Source organism: Hyalella azteca, unplaced genomic scaffold, assembly GCF_000764305.2.
Source record: "Hyalella azteca isolate HAZT.00-mixed unplaced genomic scaffold, Hazt_2.0.2 contig5580, whole genome shotgun sequence".
In the NCBI taxonomy this organism is placed as follows: Eukaryota; Metazoa; Arthropoda; class Malacostraca; order Amphipoda; family Hyalellidae; genus Hyalella; species Hyalella azteca.
The window spans coordinates 291,028-316,281 of record NW_025935765.1 but is presented as its reverse complement, the minus strand read 5'-3'; the positions used below and the strand labels follow the sequence as shown (position 1 = coordinate 316,281).

The 25,254-nt window shown below is 37.6% G+C and overlaps 2 protein-coding genes across 11 annotated transcripts in view; both read left to right on the top strand.

Moving 5' to 3' along the window:
• The window catches only part of LOC108665694 (polypyrimidine tract-binding protein 2), a 170,773-nt gene extending 161,496 nt beyond the window's left edge, over positions 1 to 9,277 (top strand). For all 10 annotated transcript variants that reach the window (XM_047880564.1, XM_047880563.1, XM_047880561.1 and 7 more), the window contains 4 exons: positions 156 to 328; positions 1,256 to 1,377; positions 2,124 to 2,187; positions 2,585 to 9,277. In XM_047880564.1, the coding sequence (XP_047736520.1) occupies positions 156 to 328; positions 1,256 to 1,377; positions 2,124 to 2,187; positions 2,585 to 2,653 (428 nt within the window). In that variant the 3' untranslated portion in view covers positions 2,654 to 9,277. The remainder of the gene's footprint in view (positions 1 to 155; positions 329 to 1,255; positions 1,378 to 2,123; positions 2,188 to 2,584) is intronic.
• A 3,964-nt stretch (positions 9,278 to 13,241) lies between these two features.
• The window catches only part of LOC108665701 (formin-binding protein 1-like), a 72,189-nt gene continuing 60,176 nt past the window's right edge, over positions 13,242 to 25,254 (top strand). Inside the window, exon 1 of the mRNA XM_047880556.1 lies at positions 13,242 to 13,386. Coding sequence (XP_047736512.1) covers positions 13,357 to 13,386 — 30 coding nt within the window. The 5' untranslated portion in view covers positions 13,242 to 13,356. The remainder of the gene's footprint in view (positions 13,387 to 25,254) is intronic.

Here is a 25,254-nt window from a genome sequence, read left to right as displayed (position 1 = left end):
ATTTAAACTCAGTTAATTAAAATTCAAACTAAGGACCTCATGTAAGCTCATATCTATGACAATTAAAGTGTATATCGGAGCGTCGTTCAGTTCGATCGTGATGCTTATTAATTTATCCTCTTTTTCTCTCATGGTAAGAATTTTTTCGTTTTCAGCGATAATTCACCTGGACAAAGTAACGCTGTGGGGCAAGACTCTGCGCGTCAACTCGAGTAAATACTCGACCGTTCAGCTGCCTAAAGAAGGGCAGCCTGACGCCGGCCTCACCAAGGATTACACAAACTCGCCTCTGCATCGCTTCAAGAAGCCCGGCTCTAAGAATTATCAGGTGAGCTTTGTAGTTTCATAAAGTCAATTGTTGATATGGTGTCTTACCGAGAACCTTGGAGCATAGGATTTATGTGTAATTGAGTAACTGGTCTCTGCATCGCTTCGAGAAGCCCGGCTATAAGAATCACCAGGTGAGCTTTGTAATTTTTATGAAGACTATTGTTGATATGGCGTCTTACTTGAGAAACCTGAAGCTTAGGATTTATGTTTAATTGAATAACTCGCCTTTGCATCGCTTTTAGAAGCCCGCCTCTAAGATGACCAGGTGAGAATTGTAATTTAATCACGACTTTTGTCGCTACATTAGAACCTTTGGGCTTTAGATTTCTGTTTTATCGAATAACCATCATCAGAAAAACGTTGAAAAATTTCTAAGCGACTATTTTCATTCATATCTAATGTTTTTTCAACATAGTTACTAACATTTTGTAGCTTTTAAGCATTTTGTCTATCTAACGTATATAATGGAACAAAGTAATCAAAATATAAAAATATGTATGCATTGTACGATTCTTCTATTTCGATATACCACAATTCCCGTTGTACTGTCCGGGCGCCAGCGGCGCATCAAGTGTTGGGGAAAATGTTAGCGTTTGCATTCATTGACCAGTACCCCATTCCTGATGTTCAGTGATAGTTCGTCTTCGTTAGAACACTGGCGGAGTGTTTGTATGTAACTTTAAATCCTTATTGTGGTGGAATGTAACCTTAAAATGCAGGTATATATCCTTGTTATGCTAGGATATAGCACTATTATGCAGGCTGACAACCTTTTTATTTTGAGAGAAGACCTCATTATGCTAGGATATAGCATTATTACGCTGGAAAATGACCTTTTTCTTGTTTGATACTGATATCCTTATTATGTTGAAAGATAACCTTGCTATAGCAAAGCAATCAATCTAACAAGCCTCTTCTTAAACAGAATATCTACCCACCGAGCACAACGCTTCACCTGTCCAACATCCCGCCCAGCGTCGACGAGGAGCAGATTAAGCAAGCCTTCGAAGAGAACGGCTGTACTGTCAAAGAGTTCAAATTTTTCCCGTAAGTCTCTCTTCCTTCATCAATTCTCCGGCTCGGGTTTACTTACTACTGAATTATTGTTATTCAGAGTCATGTCATCGATCCTTACCATTTGTTTTATAAGTAATATTTTTCAAACAGGATACTACTGAATTATTGTTATTCAGAGTCATGTCATCGATCCTTACCATTTGTTTTATAATTAATATTTTTTAAACAGGATACTACTGAATTATTGTTATTCAGAGACATGTCATCGGTCCTTCTTGGATCGATGACATGTCTCTGAATAACAATAATTAAGTCTTGCTCCCTTGATAAATTTTTCTTTGGTTAAATTTTTAAATAACACTGGTCTATTATTCATAAACAAGTCATCACCAACCTGCTTTTTGTGTGTAATATTTTTATTGATAATTAGATAGGTGGTGATCTTATATTAACGAGACGAGCTTCAAAGTTACCATTTTATTGTTCTCTTCGCCTCAAGTGCAATCTACTAACACTACTTTCAGGATGATGCCGAAATCAGAAAGAATGCATAGTTTTTTCTGATCTTTATCAAATAAATGTAACGTTAAGTCGAGTGTGCTTTATTGACTTGGGCTGCGTTTTCATGAAAAGCTATTATATCGGCCGAATAGAATTCTCTCTTGGTTACTCAACCCCGCAGCTGTGTTCAGTTATTCCTTGATGCACGAGTTCTCCGATACCCGAACATGGATCTGTTCTCTTATTGTTTTTATTGAATAATATTTTGATTTCAGGAAGGATCGCAAAATGGCACTCATACAGCTGGCAACGCAAGAAGAAGCTATCAGCGCTCTTATTGTGAGGATATTCCTTTAATTTAATTTTAGCTAACTGTGTAATGTAGCAAAAATTGTGGCTGATTTTGGTTGATATTTGTCAATAATATCAATGTAGTCCAGCGTAGCTTTTTAGAATTCATTGCATCAAAATTATTTTGTGACTTTGTGATTTGCTACAACTTTTTAAATACATTTTAAATATGTTGCAAGAAAACAGACGCGACGGAAAAATTTTCTCTTAGTATCTACTCATTTGATCGTACAGTGATGAAATGAAGTCAGTTGATGCTGCATTCAAACAAACGTCTTCATCCGGCCTTTTAAAATATTTTCAATTCCCGTTTGATCAATTTCAAACCTTTAATCTTTGAAGATCTTTCCAACATCACCAAGTAATGCTTCTTTGTTTAATACAGAAAATGCACAACTACCAACTGAGCGAATCTTCACACCTGCGCGTGAGTTTCAGCAAGGGGACCATCTAGGAGACTTGCCTCGCCCTGTCAGCCTCCACTCAAGCATTAACTTCACCATCACATTTCTCGAGGTTTCCTCTGCGCCAATTTTGAGATCCCAACGAAACCTCAAGCGATGAGGTGTCACCGTAACCTGTGCGTGCGTCTTGCAAGAGAGTAACAAGGATAATTATTTGTTATTTCTCGATTACTTAGTAACCGCAGCACTGCTCGTGTTGAACTTTATTTATCAGTCTTTTAACTTCCTTATTTATTTTTAGGCCAATTCATTAGCAATTGAAAATTCGAGTTAGGTTCACTATGACTTGGACTAATTCCTCTACGTAGCTTTACGTATTTCTTCCAATTTTGACTCTCGTGAAAGTATTCGATGTTTTCCAGCGTCCTCCTTTGCCTGAATTCATGAAATGTTTCATACGCGGCTGTGTTGTTCTCTTTTTACATTACGACCACTGACTAAGGTTTTGGCTGATAGAATTTGGAAGCCTCAAATGATAGAATTTGGAAGCCTCAAATGCTGCTTGAGGTAAATTAAGGTTTCACAATTATTTTGATTACAATAAAGAAGACTTCATCCATACAACTCATCTTTCTTTTGCCAGAATCTCCCTCCCTGCTATATTGTGAGAATTCATACTGCCGTTCCATTGCATAATCATCATTAATTGCGGTGCTGTTTCTGCTCATATCAGCATTCAATTCACAGAGGGAGTCTTCGAAATTTACAATAATACTTTGATACGAGACTATTTCTCTGAGTCCTTTTGGATTATATGTAAATAGCTTCAAATTTCTGTGCTTTTCCAAAGTTGATGGGCCGACCAATTACTATACTTGCCCCACTATTTCATTATATTTCCATTAGAGCAGCCCATCCCCCAACTGTCAAGTTATTCTCGACCCTTATCATTCTATGATCATCAATTTTTATCGCCTCGAAAATCGTTTTTGTTATCGGTTCCGACCGAGGATGTTGTGTTTTATAAAATTCTCGGACCATATTAAAATGAAGTAAATTCAATTTTGGAACAAAATAATTAATTTTTATGCTCCAGTAAAAGATGAGTGTAGGAGCGTCGAGTTTCAATGTAAAGAGAATTTTTCTATGAAAATAATTTGAAGAAGTTACGAGTCGAAAACGGAGCCGGAATGTCGATCAAACGTATCAGTATACTAAAAACACTTAGTAGCAAGATGCTGTCAGAAGGTGCGCAATTGACTGATGTTCTGAATGGCAGTATTATTGTTAGTTGAGTATCTTCTAGAATACACATTATTATAGTTGATACGTGTTATGATAGGAACGCCGCTCTCTGCAACACATTAGACTTATTTCTTACGGTTAGTTTGGCGTCGGTTTTCGGAGGATTTTGACTGCTGACGTGAAGGATCGGCTAATATTTGCCTCTGCTCTTCATTGCACGGCCTGCCAACTTCCATACTTAGGAAGTTCGTGCTCGCTATTTAGTAATATTTTAAAAGCAGGAAGATTTCAGCTTTAATTCAATAACGTGGCTAGCTATCAGTTTTTGTTAACAGATATGAAATTAAATTATTATTTGCTCGTTCTTCATTTCTAAAAGTGAAATTAACTCTAAAAGAGTTCTTATATACTGGGCTAACTGTGTATACTTCTCGGCAGGGCGAATAAAAGTGTTCGTCCAGCCTACGTTGTTGAGATGGAAATATTCTTTATGTGTTGGTGGCACACATTAACGTGCGATCAAGAGAAGAGTGAGCTTTTGCCAGTGCTCCTGTCGTGTTCTTTATAACAAAGAATTGAAATGCCCGTTCGTTGTGTGCGTTTTGAGTGTTCTTTTCACTGCTGTAAGTTAGTAGTAGTTCTTTAATTGACGTTTAGCAGATACTTGTCGTTCCAGCCGCCTCAGAGAGAAGAGAAGAGACTTGTTATCATTATCCAATTAATATTACATTAAACGCTGGTTCAAATAAAGCATTTTCAATTTGTGTTCGGGTTTTGTGTAGTCGAAACAACCAAGTTGATTGCCCTGTCTGTGTGATGAATACGTATATTTTTGCATTTGGGTGCTATGTCTCGATGATGCTTTCAAGCCATGCTACTAATAGCAGTTGAGGCGTCAGTTCCAATCATTCCAATTACTTGGAGGTAAATCTCTCATGCTTGATATTTAATTACTGGTGCAGCGTGTGAACAATTGAAAAATATTAATGCTGAAGAGGTATTTGACACGTGCATAACTAGAGGGCGTTGCGATGGCTCTTAGGAAAACCTATTCAGGTATAAATAGGCAGATATTAAGTTCTGGGTCAAAGCTTGTGTAGAATAAAACTCGTTGGTACATACGTACCGAGATTATAATTCTGATAGGGCTTTACAACGTTGAATTTTCTGTCAGCTTCCCGTAATTCTATCTCGGAGTACCCGATATAGTATTTCTTTCACTGTATCACTCAGTACATGATATCGCGAATCAGTTCTGGTTATGTATTTTTTTCTCTACTATATCAGGGTGCCTTTTTTTGCTTTCACATTGAAGATTAGTCGGTGCGAATAACATCGCACTATGTTCCTGGGAATCTCCTTTTTGAGCAACATAAATGTCATTAGAAATTTCTAGAGTTCTATTTGTTTCTTGATCAATAACTCGTTTGATATCATGCACTGAGTAGCCGCATTGCATTGAGTAGCTTGAATGCCATTTTCCCATGGTAATCGCGCAATTTCTATATTTCGAAGCACTGTGAACTGAATGCCCGAATTTAAAAAGCATACCGTGTATGAAATGCCCTAGCATATTTTTCTTTGACTTAACCCGAGAATTTCTGACCACTACAGAATGTTAACATTGACAGTGTCAGTGGTAACGTAGAGTAGAAAGCTGGCCGTGTATGGTCGGTCCGGTTTATTTCGTTGCTGGTGTGCCTGTCACGAAGATCACAATGCTTGCGATGTGACAGGTGAAGCTCAGGCGCACCCACTAACAATTGTTGTTCTCTGTGTGTGTAGATCTTAGCAGACTGATTTAGAGCTTTATCGATAAAATACAAAGTATTATTTGTTAATTATGCCAAAAAAGTATAATAACTTTGTAATAATAATAAACCTAATGCGAAGCACAAAAGTTGATCAGTGCGCCAAGGAAGTTGGCTAAAATTACTTCTAATCTTCAGTATAATTCGCCTTTTTAAGTTTAAATAATTTCTTGTTTTTCGTTTTTACTCCTTTTATCTCAAATCTCTTACTCTCTTTCTTGCCTGTGCTCTCCCTCGATCAAACTTGCGGCGTGACAATCGGATTTTCTATCATAGGCCTGTAGCGCGGAGAGGGCGACACAGCAACATACAACATTCATGAACAACGCCTAACTTAAGACCATCTCACATGCTACCCGGGCTTTGGCTCCACACCAAATATTCGTTACTCCGGGTAATTTCGGCAATAGTGTTTGCTTAAATCGAGTCACATGCCTATTTGGCGATGTCACAATTCAGGGCGGAATTTCAAGACGCGTCTCCACATATCAGTTCGAGAGAATATTTTTGTAAAACTATTGTGCCTTCCTATGTGATATTCTCTACTTGGCACATCCGTTCTGAGGGAAACTCAGATTCAGTACACATTACATTGAACACTTGGAAAACTCTCAATCTTCTTTTAATTTATTGTTTACATTTAATACTTTTTTCAAGTTATTAAGGTCCAACTTCCTCGGTGCAGTTGCCAACTGCCTTTTCCACACATCTTCTCGTGTAGTTCTTTGATACGTTCCTCGAGTACTTGCTATATTTCATATAGAGGCGTGCGATGAGAATATATAGAGAGAATTCGGTCCGACCGTCACTTGTGATTCTTCGATTCGACGTGAAGGACGATGCTTGTAGTGAGAACAGGTCTGCAGCTTGTCATTCCAGGCACCGCGTCTCATTCCGGAATACACTTTAAGGTTATACATTCACTCATGGGACGTTGCAAATTATCGACTGTTTTTCATCATTCTGAGTTTCCACGCTATCAACAAGTTTGGTCTTGAATTGACTATCGGTGACTATTCATGTGAATCCGTTTTTTGGTGTAACCCAACTTCAGCTGCGACGCGGTGACTAGTACTGACAAGCTCGTCTGGGTCGCTCTGGTGAAATTAATGGCCACTTTCGAACTGGTCAGTGTCAGAGACTACTTTTTGCTTACTGGGTATTCTTACTGTATCACTAGATAAAATTCCTATTCTCACTCCCACTAAGGTTACTGTTGTATCTATACGTACTGTAATTAATATCTACGGCGTATTTTCCTCCGACTTCTCTTTCTGGTCGTTTCTTCTATCAACCCGCTGAACCTTCTATTTCTCTTCTTGATTCACATTCTCAGCGTGACTTCACTTCTGCTTCTCATCGTACTCCTCTCTTCCTGTCCGAAGGCACGAAATCTTCAAATCTTTCCAAGAATCTGGTGAATCATTGAACAGATGACAACCAAGCACGTATTTACTCCTCAACTTCCTTCCAAATTTTCTTCTATATCTTATTCTTACCTCGCTGTCAATCTGTCATCCGACGGGTTTTCTCAGGCTCTCTTGAGGCCTCGTTTCTCTCACTCTTCTTCCATCGGCCTCTCTCGACTCCCAATTGCACAGATAAGCAAAAATTGACCTCAAACGTCATTGTTTGCATTGCACTGTTTGAACCAAGCGACATCACAACTGTTCAGCTATGATGGCTGCTTAAGTGCTTCACAACAACGTTGAAGTTGCTTGTCTAAACCTAAGGTGTCTGCTATCCGACGCGCAAACCAACAGTGTTTAGAATACTTTACGAGTAGCGCCATTCTGCAGTCATGGCGGCCGTCATACCCACCAAAGGCTCAGGAAATGTGATTTATTGCTGTGGTTAAAATAAAGCATGTGCTTTGAACTGATACAGTTTGAGTAGGCGAGGCCGATTTTCATTCAGTATCTATAGTTAGAGGTTCGATCTCTTTAAAAAGGGTAAATTGAGGTTGAATCTTAGATATCCCTCTTATATCCTATGGACAATCATCACCCCTTCCTCCTCCAGCAGGTAGCGCGTGTCGCAATAATCGTCGACACCATTCAATTGCTGAACAAGGAAAGGGTTACTTGACTTATGGAAACACTCGATTTTTGGTAGGCCTGAGACTTGTGCCTCATCCTGCTATTCTTGAAAGAGCCACTTTGGCCCTGTAGCTCCTGTTCTGTGGTATTGTTCTGTCTGTAGTTCATACTGTCTGCTTCAACGTTAACCGCTCTAATCGTAAGCTATACTTATGTAGGAGTTGTCTCTAAACTTTGGCTTTGTTAGCATTGTTTATTTTCCAGGTTTTCAGTTATAAGGGTAATACTGGCCATACATTTGATTTGTGAATAATTATTTAAATTACTATCACATTCTCTGTAAGTTCCGTATTTATGAATGTAATGTTCGATAACACTAATGTTATTATTGTAATTAATTTCAGTGATGGCTGTAGTCATATGATCAAACTCATATCCACATTTGCTTTTGTCAGTTTTCTATGATGCAACTAGGCAGCTTTAGATTCCTTGCACTGAGACTTGACTAACGTTCATGCACCTCTCCCTCGCCCCCGGCTGATCTGTTGTTCTAGTTCATGTTCACTCTATAAATCAAGTTTTTGATCTCTAATTCGACTAAGAATACTGTATCCTTGTCCCTCTCCTGATTAGAACTCGACTGTTTATTCTTGTCTCTGACACTAAGAAATTGTTGAAATATTTGGAGGAGTCAACTAAAGTTTTCAGAACGTATGTTCGCAAGTTGTATTCCTCTTTGGACAATCTCCTTTATTAAGAGGAGGCTAATTTCGTTTAATTTCTGACTATACATGCCGAAATTTAATCTATGATAATGATGTATTAATTCTTGTTGATGTTTGAGAAGTTCCTCGACGCTGAAGGAACAAAATTATGATGTTATTGATCGCTCAGCTCTCGCAAGTCCATCCAAAGTTCAATGCCATCTCCACCTGCCGCTGATTTTGCTTCTTTCCTCGTAAATTGATCTCTACGGATATTCATCAATTAGGCTATTTATAGTAGAGTCTGATTTCTTATAGCAACCTTCATCATTGTGCTCTTTAGAACTATCATGTAAGATTAGCCTCATTGTCGATCATGTTTTTTTAATGATAATAGTTGTTTTTACTGTGAGTGTGAAGAGATGTTAATGTTTCTCTCAATATTAAAAGTTTCATCTCGAGATGTCCTTGTCGTCTCTTCTTTTTGGCCGAACGTGATCAGGGCGCGTTGAAACACTTCCATTGGCTCTGGTTCGTACGTTCTTTGAAATTCTGGAAAATTTATAACAAAAAATTAAACGTTTGCTACACACCAAAGCGAAGCAAATCAATTTTTTTAAGTCTGAAGTCTTTGAAACAATCTTCTTCGAATAAATTTAACACAGTGAATAATGCTTAAACAAATTTTTTGCAATATTAACGGTGAATAAAGTTGTCTTAACCTTGTAACTATTGTCCACGTATCAGCCAAGTAGCCAATGACAGAGTGTTTGAAGCGTCAGAAGAGGATCTGATTGCGCACCTCCTCCCGTAGGTAGCAGAGATACTAAGGTGTTTTAAGATTATCACTTTGTAATAAATATGTATTTCGATAGCATGTGCTTCTCACTCCAACCCACAGAACCGGAAATCCAACATTAACGTTCGCATCATTCCGCCTAAATAAGAGCGGTGATGCGTCTCGCTGTGCGATTAGTTCGCAGTTCTAGCTGAGTCTAGGAAATACGTACAGTTCTAAGCCTAGGGCACGTCTCGTATCCAGTTTCACCTTCTTTCAATTGTGCATCGCTAAATAATGCTGACCTACTGCCACCTTCAATCTCTGTATTTATGTATTGTTTTTAACCTGCTATAGTCTCTCATTTCTTGGACGCCTTTTCCTCCAAATGTCATAATATTTATACCTATATGATAACTGACATAATGTTTCTATTTACTGGCCTCCTCTGAAGTGCGTGTTTTCTGCAGTATGTTTTCGTGTAGACAATTGCTACGCATCTATTATATCCTGAAATTTACCAGTCTTGAACTATCTCTCGCCTCTTCTCTTCTCTCTGCTTAATTGCGGTGTTATGCTCTTATATCCAATTCTTACTATTCCGTGTATGTTCCTACTATATTAATGAGAATTTCACTGGTCGTTTCTACAAATTACGGCTTTATGTCCATGTTTCTTGCGTTATCCTAATAAAATTCCTCTTTGTAACCACTAATGTTACGCCGTGTGTTGCTTTTTTCTGTTCTTAGTGTTAATGCTGTAGTTTTGACTATTTCCTAGTTGCTTTTCAGGTCACCTATTCTATTTCATAAGTTTCTCTCGACTTTTTCTTAATAGTTGAGTGAGTTTCACTTTTGTGTGTTAGTATCTACCCTTCAGCTGCGACGATATTTAATCCGTTTTCACTACCGCGTGTATTCTGCCCTTCTATCCTCGGATGTCAACCCAGCGTAGAAGCCTCTGTTAGCTATCAAATGAGTGCCTCAAATACCTGTGCAAACGGTCTGTCAGTTGGTGATCACGTCACCTGCTAGCAGACTAAGCAAATTAATCAGTCATAAATTATTTCTTGTGCTTTGCAAAGCCTAGCACTTTAGTCTTCACGTCATAGTAGATGTAAATTGGCCGATTATGCTCAGCGTTTAGATCACATGCATGATCCTCAACCTGCGCCATAATTTAACGTTTGTACTGTCGAAGCACTACTCGCTTTGTAATCCTTTCTACGTATTGGGATTTTTGTTCATAACGAAAAAGAAGAAACCTGTTCCCTTACCTCTACTTTTTCTTTTCCTTCCTACTCCCATCCCAAGTTATCTCTTCTGCTGCTGCTAATGAGCGGTTAAAGCGTGTCTTGTCAACTCATGCTTTCTATGCACTTGCTATTCTCGTCCTGTGTCTTCACTCACATGAGGACGTACTTTGCTTTTTCTTCGATTATAAATTTAGAAATCAACATAGACAAAACGATCGCCTCGTATCTGATAATATAGATGAGCAGTTCTAAAAACTGTCAATCATAAGACAGTAGTTAATTAGGACACCGCATTATCAAGCCGTTTTCGTTTTTAACTGCGAAGACAAAATTCTGATAGTGAAAAATTCATTCTTTGTCACAAAGCCAAGAACCGCCGTTTAATTAGCAAACAATATCGTGTAGACCATTGCAGATAAATCAATATCGTGCAAGATTTCGAAAAACGAATTTCAAGTTTCAATCACATAACTATTACTGCAGCAATCCTGTGAAATCCGATGGTGAAGAAGTCCACAATTAATCTATTGGATAATTGGCTTTCCTAATTCAGTTCCATACTTCCATTTTACTTAATGTGAAATCTTTTTAGTTAAGGTTAATAGCCACAATCATTTCAATTCAATAGAACATATTAAATTGAAGTCGACTCTAAATGTGCAAAAACGGGGAAAATTTATTCAACTAAAATATAAACAAGTTTGGCTTCCTGTATTTGCAGTTCCGTCTTACACAACCTATCTTGCTGAGCAATTGAAAAGTGTCCCTCAACCAAGTTTCGTGGTTGAACGTGAACCTTGCACTGGACCATTTACTTTTGAGTGATTCTGATGCACATGAAAGAAACCTAGTCATTATTTCTGGCTTTCGATTATTGAGAGGACGGAATTACGAGAGTTATAAGTGCGTTTAACATCACTGCTCATGTCAAGCAAAAATGGCTTTGAATGTGTTATGAAACAATACATCTCAGTAGGTAATGAGATCATGGTCTTGAGATCCCAGTTCTGCTGACTTCGTTTTTTAACCCTCTACCGCCGTATGTCACTCTCCGAGAACATAACTTTCAAGTTAACGCAAACTATTTACTGTAGCAACCTGAGGACGTTGGTACGCAACACAGAATATTTTAAAGTTGCACGTGGCGGCAACCATCAGTGCAAGTCCATTTGCGCTCTGCACAAGCAGCGTATCCTATTTTGGTAGGCATGTTTGACAATATTGCTCCGGTTTCTCTTGCCAGGTGGTAGGAAATCGTGCATGTTGTGCATGAAATTTCTTTCCGGGGATTGGACTGCGCTTGCTTCAAGTTTTAACCTTCAACAGAGCCTAATTAATCATCTGCGCAAAGAAACAATTTGGAGTGGAAAATTTCTGGCAAGTTGGCTTTGATTATAATTTTTTGACGAGTACGGAATGATTGGAGGAAATTTTTGTCGGGCAATAATTTTTAATCTATAATTAATTTATTTTCATAAACTCTTTTAAAGCATCGAAAGTTTTGATACAACGAACTTGCCACATTTTTAGCGCATTTTCTCAATAATGGAAAAAATGCGCTATTGTGCTCGTCATGAACTACTATGAACTACGTTCTAACTAACTACGACAGAGCGAGAAAGTTTGCCATTGGTTAAAGTCCAATGCTTTGGGTTTTAACGTATTCAGAATCAATTGGTGGGTGAGAAAAGAAAACGCTATAAAATGTTTTTGTGTTAATACAGTGATGGAGCTCAGTATTTTTTCACGGATATTTTAGGACTAACTATTCACTGCTTTAATTAGACTTCAGTCAGATATACGGAGTATGTTATGAGCATTTAATACGCTGCCTTGTATGCAAGTCTTTTCTAGGTGCAAAAATTAAAGCAGGAGCAAAGAGATACTACCTATGGGTAGATAAATGTAGGAATTCTCCTCCCTCATTCTAGTGCATATGGTCAGATTAATTAACGGATAACTAATGTCTAATGCTTCTTGCAACACGAAAGACGATTTGGTATTATTGCAGATTAACTACATCCAAAAAAAAGGGTGTTTTTTTTTAATTATATGTTTTTTGGGGTGTAGATTACGAATCTGAAATCCATTTTTGGCGGTCGGCATCGGAAAACCGATTTTTTTCGCGACTTACTAACATGGGGGTTACGTAACTTACGTTTTGAGGTCATTTTTCGCTAATATTTTAGGGGTTTTTGGGGATTTTGGGGGGGAAGGAGTGGGAATTTCGGAAATCCGACAAGAAGGTTTGGTAGAAAAAATATGCGTACGTCTCTGTGCCAATTTTCATGAGATTCTAACGGTTGAGCTCCTGGGAAAAACGGCTCGAGTGAAAACTTTGTCCTCAAACCCCCCTGTACGTGATTATACAGCAGCAGCATATCAAAAGTGGAGAGTATAAGTTTAGCGTCCGCTTCGCTGGCTGTAGGCACACAGAAAGTGAGCCGCTCCTGCCGAATAAAGTTTCCAAGTATTTAAAAGAGTAGTGAAACATTAGATTTAGTTTTGAGATGGATGATCAATAACAAAAATGTATATAGTGTAAGACTGCAAGTCATATACAGATATACTATACTTTTGCCATTTAATAAATTCCACACAAAATTTTAATGCCATTAAATATACCCTTTCTGGGTAAGCCTTGAAGATATGAAATCTATAATATTCGAGATATGGGAAACAAATGAAAATAAATTATTTTTCTTTATCTTTTTAGGAGTGACTAACGTAAGCTGAACATGAATTTCGGCAGCTTGAATAGCTATTGCGTTCGAGAGTCGAGACTTCGAGTTAGTGTGGCTTTGGTAGTTGTGGAGTGTGGAATGAAGTGCCCGTGAGTCGTGACCGAGTTTTATCTGTGTTTTGTTTAGCATTCGTGTTTTTAATTTTTGGATGCTATTGGGATTACCATCATCAATTCAATGATGAGAAGTTGGGGTACAGAATTATGGGTAAGTCATTTTAAAAATCTTTTTGTGCTTCGTTGGGAAATCTTTTAAAATAAAACAAACAGTTGAGGTTAGTTTTGTAGATATAAGATAATCACATAATGTGTCATTATTCATGTTCTCCATTGTTTTGAATGAAGAGAAAAGACGATCGCTAGTATTGGGCCGATTTGATAATTGTTCATGGTTGAAGTCTTGAAGCTCTTGTGTAACTTTGCTAGGGGACTTCTGAAATAAGTTCAATAGGTATATGCAAGTTGTTTTGGTTTTAGTGATGGCTGGGCCTGGGCCACTCTGGGTGTTGGCTCCAAAGTTTGAACTAGTACGCACCAACTCTAGGTGACCTTTATTTTAGACTATGTATTGTAGATTTGTAGTTATAAGTTAACTTTGTAAATGCACAAAGCATTTAGACTATTTAGTATTCACAGTAGGGATGGATTATTATAGGTAGCCTTCACTTTCAGAAAAAAGTATAGCTAGGGTAAACACACCATATTCCGACACCTTAAGGACATAGCATGAAATAAATGGCTATAAATATAAAGAGCACCGTATGCACAACTCAAGTTCTGATTGCTTTATGTCGCTCTCAAAACACTACACTACGTGCCACGTGCCAGCAATGATGAAACATCACAAACTGTTGCCATATTTATTTAAAAGCCTTTAGAATTCAAATCTACAAAATTGCTAAATTCCAACACTGTATGTGAATGTGACTATATTTGGCATATTGTGAGACTAATTCTGACAGTACTTCGAAATCGTAACTTGTAATTCCGACACCCTGTCTTGGAATTCCGACACCCTGTGTGAGCTGTGTTGGAATATGACACAGCTCAGAAGGAGCTGTGTGTGTCTAATTCTGAGTTGTGTCGGAATTAGTTTTTATGTGTCTAAAACCGTCTCTTAACTAATCACCTATTAATTTATTTGCAACTTAAAATCGGCAAATACAAGAATAATTAGAAGTTAGAGGATTTCTAATATATTCAAAGAATTTTTTAACAGTCTCAAACAATAATATTCTTTCTACACAAACAGTTTATCACTATTTGGTAGAGCCAGTTCAACTATCAACTTTGACATGTGTTTTGATGATCTCACTGGGTGATGTGGACTTTCTCTCTGAGGATCTTAACATTTTCCCACCAGACCTATTCTTTTGCGGAAATATTGCGCAATGGGTGCAATAGTATGACATCACTATTTCAACCATCTCCGTATGCATGGAACTAAGACAAAGCTTAATATAAAGGAAAAAGTTGAGAAGTGTCGGAATTACCCATGATGTCAGAATATGGTGCGTTTACCCTACATCATCATCATAATCATGCAATCTGCAAGACTGCAAAGGTACTTGTTTGAGGTATTTTCCAAGTGGTTGATGTTTTGACTTTTGAGTGGCATCATTGTCAATGTGCATTTAAGGCCCTGACTGAGAACCGAGAGGCTTTGAACAGGCTCGGCTCTTCCCTATGCGTTTCTTCACTAATTAGGATAGACATTACTCCACTCGCAAATGAGATGGTGATATGGATTTTTCCATACTCACCCAGTGACCCAGCTATTTATTTATAAGCGTCGACCAGTAACAAAAAATATGTAAACTTTGTATTAAAAGAGTTTTAATGAGAGGAAATTTCAAGAAACTTTGAATATTATTGTTCATCATGTCTGCGACTTTTTACTTTTTTCGAGATCTAAACGGGTTGTAATTTTTATTCTCCATTGAATGGTATACTCGACATTCCTTGATCAGCCTCCTTGTTGTAGATATTTCTACCGAAAAATAGTTATGATCGAGTGATTTGAGTCTGCTGATACGTGGAGGGAAAATCCCGCATACTAGCTGCTCAAATGGAGACGTTATGCAATGTTTGAGGGGAAAGAGACGTTGTAAATTACTCAACTGTCAGTTCACCAGGGGTGGCATGGTAAAGGCAAAGTCAATGAGGGGCAAAGAATAACACATGGCCAGTGGTTGGCCTAGTCCAATTAGTTATAGCCAACCATTGGCCATTCCTCGGCCACCTGAAAGCGACCAGTTGCCGTGAAGAAGGGTCTGGCTAGGAAATCATATTACAAAGAGTACAAGCTGGAGGGTAGCGACTGGCCAAGCTTTGGGCAGATCAAGGATTTTACACGATGGTCACAAAAACAATGCTCTCAGACTTCCCTGCATTTTGACTACAAGCCTTAAGTCCTGGCTGGCAATTGGCAAACTGTGACTATTCTGGAAAATTTGGCATAGGCCACCCTTAATGAGAGTTATGAGACAAAATGTCCATGCTTGGATCAAATTTCACCTGTTTTTATGGCTCTCACCTAATAAAAAATTATAATAATTAAATAAGGAAAACAGCATATTTTTGTCTGCTTTTTTTGAACGGTGCCAAAAAGCCAATAGCTATTACCTGCAATGTTTGGACAATCCTGCCCCACATCCCAGATTGCAGCAGCAAGAGAGGGCTGAGTACCAATGATAATTTTAGTGTCTTTAATGTTATGGTGCTAGTATAGTAAAAAACTATGAAGTTAGTAAGTTACAAGAAAACTTAGAGAGTAAAAACACTACCATCTATTATGCTCTAGTTGCTTTTTAGTATTTAGCTACTACTGCTCTTAACCACAATCATTTCTACAATACAATACAAATATCATCCAGATTTCTTGAGTAAAATACAAAATATTTAGATTTCTACCATACAATACACAATGCCTCTTAGCACTCATTGCAACTATGACACTTGACCACATATCATTTCCACATAATAATTACTAAGCTGTTACAAACTTGTCAAATATATATTGGCAATTAAGATTTTTTAACTATATAATTTTTATTGTAGGCTGGTGACGTATGGGTGATTTTCAAAAATTGGCTACAAAATATATTTATTTCTGTACAAAACATTTGTACACCAGAGATAAAGAATGTTGCATGTCCATCAAAAATAAAAAATGTAGACTTCTCTTGTTTTCATGCTGACAGGCTCATTTTGTAGGTCTAAGAATTGCGCATTTAGAGAACCCAAAGACATGCTTGTGCATTCATTTGTTCATGACAGTTGTTGAAAGGCAAATAAAACCTATGAAAGAAATGAGAAAAGAGGTATGAAAATGGGTGCCATTTACTGCCAGCATGGGCATTTTTTTCTCATTCTCAGGTGGCTCTGCCAAATTTTTCAGAATGGGTGACAGGAGTGTAAATGCAAGTTCATGCAACTTGAGTGGAGTTGAATTTAGATAGTAACTGTCCAAACTGTAAGCCATCCATGAATGACATGAAAATGCCTGAGCTTAAAATCAATTTTATTCATTCTTATGGTCTTTGCCTCATTTTTTGCTAATAATTAAGAAACAGATTGTTTGCTTCTAATTTTAAAAATCACCAGCAATAACAATCTTGTTTACATGTGACTTTTGTGAATTTCTGCTTGGTATTCTCAGATAATTTTTTCTTCCCAATTTATGGAACCATGAATTTATTTATTTCTTAGCTATTATGTAGTTCAATTTTGTCCTTATTGCTCCCTTTTCAAAGTTGTGGAAAGCTTTTCTTCAGCCACAAATTCATAGCTCAATTCCCAAGATAAGCAGATATAGGTATTAAGCTAAATCTCTAATTGATAATTATATCCTTGAAATAGCAAGAAAAACTTTTTCTTAACTAAAGAGACCATTAAGCTTGTGATACATATTTCTTATGTTTTGTTAATGAAAGAACACAGTTTTAATGGTCTGACAGGACTGCAACTATGAGATTATCAACATGACGTTTTGGGTGCATTCATTTTGCTGGAAATTTAAAATATTTTTTATTTTTTAAATTTATCAGTGCCTATTGAGGCTAATCATGTTTATTCATAAAATGAATCATATTATACAAAGACTTTCTCTGTGAAGTTGTACAAAAATTTTTTGAGGAAAGTGCTAATTTCTGAGCATTGATTATTAAATCAATTATTATATTTTATATATTGAGTACCCTTTATAAGTTATGAATGTAAAGTCAGTATTTATGCTTGATCTATTCCTTAAATATCAATTATTTTTATCCTTGTTTACTCAAAATTTATTCCTGTAATTCCTTTTTACAGGTGAGTACCTTGGAGGATGTCATCTTTGGAGTGAGCGATGATGTCTCAAAAGTAAGACTTATTTTATCATAAATTTTTGTGCACTCTGTTTTATAAATTAACTAGCTTTATTAGTAGCTGCTTGTAGCAATGTGCCTAGTGTTGCATTGGATGGCACTGGTGAGCTGGGTTTATGAACCTTTTTTATTTCAATTTTATGCTATGGTCCATTCGATGGACAATTGCCAAATTTGTGATTTGAAAACTTTTTATCATATTAGTATTGAACTATTAATATTTGCATATACATGAAAAAATTACAGGCAGTTATTGTTTGATCTATTTTCAGTTCAATTGTATTCAGCCTGTATACAATTTATTTCTTTACTGTCCAAAATATAGTGGCTGCATGGTTCAAATTGGAAAGAATTACTTTGAAACATAAGTGATCAAAGCTTCTAAAACAACGAGTACAACACCAAAGTTAATTTAGAGGCTGGCTCAAAAGCTAATATTTTAAGAGGAGCGCTTGTGATCTGCAACACGCAATCACTTAACCAACTGAGGCGGCCGGCAGTCGAGGCCGCTGCTGCTCCCGCGCTCTCCACATGCAATCATCAACTTTGATGACGTTCCCAACGCAGTAATACATTATGTACAATATTCTTAATAATTTTCAGTTAGATGGGTTTGTAAATTCAGGTTCGCGTTACGGAGTGATCGGTTTGCTGAAAAATTTTTGTTTCGAAGGAAATCTGCAATAATGAAGATCAGCAAAATCTTCATTATTTTCCAAGTGTTGGGCTTGTGTACTGTGATGAAGACTAATCAGCCGCGTTCAGGACAGGAAAAATAACGAAGACAAGATTTTTTACAGAAACTCGTTATAAATTTTGTAATTCTCTGTGCCCGAGTTGAGTATTTTATTGACACGTCCGTATAAAATTCGCCGTCTGAGAAAGAACTTTCTATGTAGACTCCACTCTGCGTTGCTCGTGTAACTTCTTCATTGTTACGCCTTCCTTCCCTCGAGGTGATTCCAGTCATTAAAATTCCTCAGCCGTGGATGTATGCTTATAATGGTGCTGTACAGTTTCATTGTTAGACGCGGCACATCTTGTGTTGCTCAGCTCTACACTCTCCTCACCACGCAACCGCTGCTAGTGTGAAACCTATGCTATATTTCCCTATACAGAAATGTAAGCAGGTACATTAATTTTATTACAATTTTATATTATTTATATAGTGTAAAACCTTGCTATATTTCCCTATACAGAAATGTAAGCAGGTACATTAATTTTATTACAATTTTATATTATTTATATAGTGTAAAACCTTTGCTATATTTCCCTATACAGAAATGCAAGCAGGTACATTGATTTTATTAGAATTTTATATTATTTATATAGTGTAAAACCTTGCTATATTTTCCTATACAGAAATGTAAGCAGGTACATTAATTTTATTACTATTTTATATCATATATGCTGGAGTTCTTCGTGCGAAGGAGAGTATTAGGTTAATTTAATCAGTGTTAAATTAAATGTTTGTTACTGGATTATGTAATTTTTTGTCGTAGTCGTAGCTCTCGAGCGCACTGTGTCGCTACCTACGTGATAAGTTGCTTAGTTCTTCAAATATAACAAAACTGTCATGCACTACGTACGGTTTAGATGAACGCAGAGCCATGCTTCGGAACTTGATCTCAAACGCAATGTCCGTGTTGCTTATAGTTAACTTTGCCTGCTGTGTTCACGTTGCCTGATGTGATGACGCATCTGTAGCTTTTGCAACCTCTACTTGTATGATTCGTATGTATGCAGCTTCGGTTTGTTGTTTTTGCGGACGTTCCCGTTTGTTTTTGATTTTTGCGAAGTAATTTTAGTTGTCTTCTCTTGAAGTGTCACGTTAAAAGACTACCTTCATTGCGATTGTTTTGGTTTATTTTCACGCTTGATCGGTAAAGCAATTTCTGATCTTTTGGCAACAATTGTCCAATTTCATTTAAAATCAAGGTAAACGCTGTGTCACGCGAAAGATGAATGCACCAGATTTTTTTTCAAATTGAAGTGAGGTGGCATTGCCTGCTTTTGATACTGAGGAATCCATTTTACATTTTTATCTACTAAATTTCATTCGTGTTACGCCATTATCTGTGAGGCCATCGTACCGTGAAATAAAGTGCACTGCCCTCTTAACTCTTTACTCTCGGTCTAGTCATGAAACTTCCTGCCTCGCTAGGTCATTTCAATCGTATGCTATGTACTGTGTTAATGCGTGCGTGCGCATGACCTGAAGGCTTGCTTGCTTGTATTGTCAAAAGAAACGTGTTATTCTCAAAAACCAGGTACAACTTCAAACCAAGAAACACAGAAACTTGCAAGCTAAAATTGAAATGAACTGTCGATGTTTTATGAACGGATCAGCAATGATTTTTCGGTTATAGGAATTAGACCATCAGGTGTATTCCGTTTTTAATTCGAGTTGAATATGTGCCGAACATCATAAATTCAGCTCTTTGGATAGAATTTAATGAGCTGAATTTAAGATAAATGACTTAAGTTTTATGAGTTTTGTCAATTTTATATGATGCAAGTTGATTCTACAGTCGACGTTCCAGCTTGATTCCGTCTTGTAAGGTGGATGATATCTCGCGGGCCGAAGCAAAGCATACTTATTCATTCATGCTTATCCTGAGATGAGTTCCGTTCAATACATAAAAGTATTCTTAAACATTTTGGTAGCTTTGCCGATTGCTGGCACCATCAATAGACAGTTTTTGTCGTATGAGAATCGAAGTAAGTTTTACGGTCAGTTTCTTTTCAGTTATTTTCGACTGTGAATCAGATTTCATGCGTTAAAAAAATACGTCGGTAAAAGATTATACTAACTATGTCTCAATCTATGAATTTACAAGTAGACGTGGACGTGGTTGTTGATGCATGGTTAATAATATTAATAAATATATTTAAACCTGCCAGCCAGCTTGCCTCTCTTGCCTGTCTACTAGGTACACTTGAACGATACGCTATAGTCCTCGAGTTTTATCGGCGTTGTTTTAGTCAGATATGTTATCATATCTGATGAATAAACACGATGGCTTTCTGTCACTTTGTGCCCTGTATAAAAGTTTCTTGGTGGAAAATATTTTTCAATTTTATTTGATCATAAAAATCTTGTAAGGCTCTTAGTAAGTTAATTTGAGAAGATATATTCATCCCTTCTGTTCTAGGCTCTAAAATTGATCAAAAACCAATTCGATAACTACTGATCTGATGGAACATTATGATTAGGTTCAATAATGAATGAAGGCAACATATGACAAGTTTCATTTTATAACCATGCATTCTCTCATGAAATCGGTGATTCGAAGCATATTATTTTTATTTATTCACTTTTAGGAATCACCTAATGCATCAGCGTTATATATGTGTAAAACTTGCTACGTATTAAAGATATTATTGTTTCATATTGTTATCGCTGCTTTTCAGCCTCTGACGCTCATATAAGCTGCACTGTGACGCTTTACGTGGCAAATCATAAGCGATGCTGGCAGTGCGTCAGTGCTTGAAGCTGCCTGCCTGCATTAGAAGTCTGGCAAGCGCTCAAGTTTTCGCCTCTACTTCCTTCAATAATAACTAATGTTATTTGTCGGGAATATGGGGAACATATGCTTCGTGGTGACAGTGCGTGATCTGCTAGTGGAGTGACTTTAAATTAGTTGATGATAAAAGATTAAATTCTACTCAATTAACTGTAGGTATATGTATAAAGTTTTTGGCGTAGAAATTGAATGATATCCATTCTTTATTTTCTTGTTACTTCAGTCATATAGACACGTCATAATAAAAACATACGTGTATTATTTCGTTACTTTGTTTTCATTCGAGACTTTTATTTATTTTTGAATCGATTTCAGTTATAAATTGCATATCATTTTTGGGTACTATTTTGTTTAAATAATAAGTTCCCAACTGGAACCTTCCAAATCTCCGCAATTCAAGTTGTGACCATGCGAATTTTCCCGTCAAATTTTTTGCTCCCTTCGCCATTCGTCTTTTCGTCTAAGCAAATTTTCTCTTCATCCTAGTCGGTGCTTGTGATGTTCCTCTCGTACACCTATCCTTTAGTCGGAGATTCATGTAATGAGCAAGAACCTTTTATTTATACATTACAGCTTGTACTCTACTTCGACAGGACTGCCCTTTCTTCAACTTGAATCGATTTCGAGGGCGTTAAAGTGCAAGCAAGCTGTTTCCCCTCGCGTCTGAAGCGTTGCTGGCATTTCCTTACTGGCGTGCTTCTTTTCCTGTGCGAGCTATAACTGCCCTCAAAATACTTCAGCCTTCATTTATACTTCACGGCTTGATTTACTCTTCGCGCCGCTATATCGTTTCCTTGTGACGCCTTCGTTAATGCCTCACGCTTTTCCGTTTTCTCAGACGCCTCGGTTCAAACCACTCACTTTTATCCTTCATTTTCTCATTTCTATACCCCTAAATTGTTTCTACTTTTAATTCTCGTGTCAATCGATACGCCTTTAGCATTAACTCAAGTGTACTGCAGATAAGAGATAGTTCATGCGCGGTTTTATAACTCGTAGCGTGATCAGAATTGTGTTCAAATTTCATGTTACGATGAAAGCACTGTATCCGCCTTACTTAATTGATGCTACCGCTACAACGTATCTCGCTCTCTGTGCTATTCTTTGATCCTCGTGAGACTGTATCAACTCAACATTATTACTGTGCCCTAAAAAACATTTTATATGAAAATCGTTGTTGTATAAGTAACTCGATGAGCAATGACGAAGAATGATGTTCAGACGTTCTTATCGGAATTGCGTTAATTTTGTGTACTGTGTTGTATTTTTTAAATTTATTTTTTTAACGATGTAGGTTTGATCATTTATTTAATGGTGTTAAATGTACGTAGATAGTTAATACTCAACTCAGTATTTATTGCATGCTCTGTTCACATTCGCCCCAAAGTCAAGAATATTGAATTTTACTCCCATCTGATCAACGCCGAACTAACTTCTTCATACAAACGTGACTTCATCTTACAAACTTCCTCAGCTCCCAGCCACCCTAAGCAAAAAATAGCACTTGAACAGGTTTGCCTCCGTACTGAAGCCAAGCCATAATATCCTTGAATTTTCAGTACTGGTTATTTGGTTTCGTCTTGCTGCAATTACAAGGACGACCTGGGTTTGTACTGTCTTTATCGAGCTTCTTGCTTGTTTTACATTCTAAAATATTTTGTATCATTTTCATTGTTTTAATATTGCAATAATCAAATACATGCCATTTATTCAAATTGTAATGATGATATTTTTCTGCAACTCCACATGGCTTTGGTCCTCGCACATTTCCCGTTAGCCTGTATATTCATTTTCCATATCTTTTTCGCAACGTAAATCCGCGATAGTTAGTAGACATGTCTACGTAATTGCACCGTTTGTGCTTCTAAAAGTATTAGTCCTCATCGCCCGTGCGTCAGTAGGTGCGGTCGAGACTCCCCAGGCATGAGTCACCGCGTCGCACTCCACGTGGTCCTTGCCGAGGTCATCTTCCTCCGTTATTGATCGATGTATTACACTACTTCTCTACATAATCTCCGGACAAATTTAAGCATTTGTCTTGTTGTGTCACGAGTTTTTGTATACCAGTGTCATTTTCCTCTGCCGCCAGTGCATTGAGATACGCAGTCACGTGTTTATTCAGTTCTTTGTCATTTTGAAACTTTGTCCCAGCCACAAAGTCCTTGAGTTTCGTAAACAGATGAAAATCTGAAGGAGCCAAGTTCGGACTGTAGGGTGGATGGTCGAAAATTTCCCACTGGAATTTTTGGAGAAGTTGTTGTGTTGTCCGAGCAGTATGCGGCATGGCATCATCGTGCAGGAAAATGATGCCAGTAGGTAACAAATCTTACCGTCGATTTTGAATTGCCCGCCGTAATTATTTTAATGTTTCACAATTGCATTGAACTTGATTGTGTCTCCATGGGTCATGAAATCGATGAGCAGTACACCTTGCCGATCTCAGAAACACTGGCGGCGCAGGCATATGATACTGGTATACAAAAACTCATGACACGATACGACAAATGCTTAAATTTGTCCTGAGATTATGTAGAGAAGTAGTGTAATACATGTTCTTTTCAATAAATATGTTTACATTTGTTAATATTTACTTCCTTTTGTTCAATTTCCAAACGGGTACTACTTTCCGGATGCCCCTCGTATAGATATAACATTCTCTGTTTCCATGCTTTGAATGAGAAAAAATAAAACTGTGCCTTTTAGATCTAAATATTTTTAAATCATTCATTTGGCCATCATATCCGGTACTGTTTACTTTGTCATAATTAAATTACTCGTGATCTGATCGAGTTATTCCGATATAGACGAAACTCCACGTAATCTTTCCTGTGCATGAAGTGGCGGAATTCAGTTACATTTGTGTTTTATGTAAGCTTCTATTAAATGCCATCCTCCTCCCCTTGTTCGGTGCCCATTACCTGCTACACTATAGAATAGCTTGACTGCTTTGATGAACGCGGACCAATATTGTTCGCCGCGGCGATATGTTGGGTAAATAGTCTACTATGTCTTCGGTGGGATCGATACAGATTGTCCTGCCCTCTGTCAGGTGTTCGATGGCGCACTAATTATTGAGCGTAGGTGTCGAGCCTATGTGTTTGTCAGTTTCCCTTGACTTCCCTCATATTGTCGTGTTGGTTATACCTGGAAAGTCGGGAAGTTTTTTTTATCCATCTGATACCTTAACATGAAGGTATTTGTATCTAATATATGCACTATATCTATATCTATACTATATCTATACTATATGCACCAAATGCATATATTCAGTATACTATATAGTATTGTAGTTGAATGTTTTTCGATTATTGACAGGGTTATTATTGGCTATTGATACTTACTGCTCAACAATTACTGTCATTTTGCGAGATACTATGTAGCGGTGCGCACCAATCTTGGTGCCTACATGGTTCATGCAAAAGCGTAGGGCATAGACGGTGTACGCTTGAGGTGGAGCGTCAAATCTGCACTGCTCGATTCCAGAGCGAATGCTCAAGCAATGCGACTTTTGATCCTCTACTTCATTGCTTTCTTGGAGCCCAAGCCCTTAAAACAGTGTTGTTTGTGGGATGCACCGCAATATTTAAAAGAGAAAATAAACCCACGTTCTGGGTTTATTTTCTCTTGACTCTTGATCCGCTTGACTTTATTTTCTCTGTTCAGCTCTGAATATCACTATTTTCTGTCATATATTTTCCTCAATTTTCCCCAGCCATCTCTGGGCTGGGGAAATTCTCATCCCATGTAAGTGGGATGGGTTTCCTTTAGACCTAAGCTGGTGCAAATATTTGATGGTCAGGCGCACTGTACAGTGTGAGAGAGAAGTGACACACTTATTGCACTACGATTCATTGAGATCTAAGCCGGCATGCACAAGTACTGGATGGCGAAATAATATGCGCTGTGTTTGAGAAGAGACTCGCATGCTGCACTGCGGCTCGTGATCCGCAACACTGCGGTACCGTCACGTACTGCCTGATGGTTGAAGAGAGAGCCGACGTTCTTATGCTTTGCTGTGCCATGCGATATGTGGATTGTTTATGTCTCGACCTACGGCGAACTACTAGGGAGCATGGCGACGTTGTGTCTTCGAGATTCATTTATCGTTGCCTTGCTGGTATTGTTCTTCGTTTCTTCGTTTTTCTTAAATACTTTGTTGGTGTAGTTTTAGTCTTTAAATTC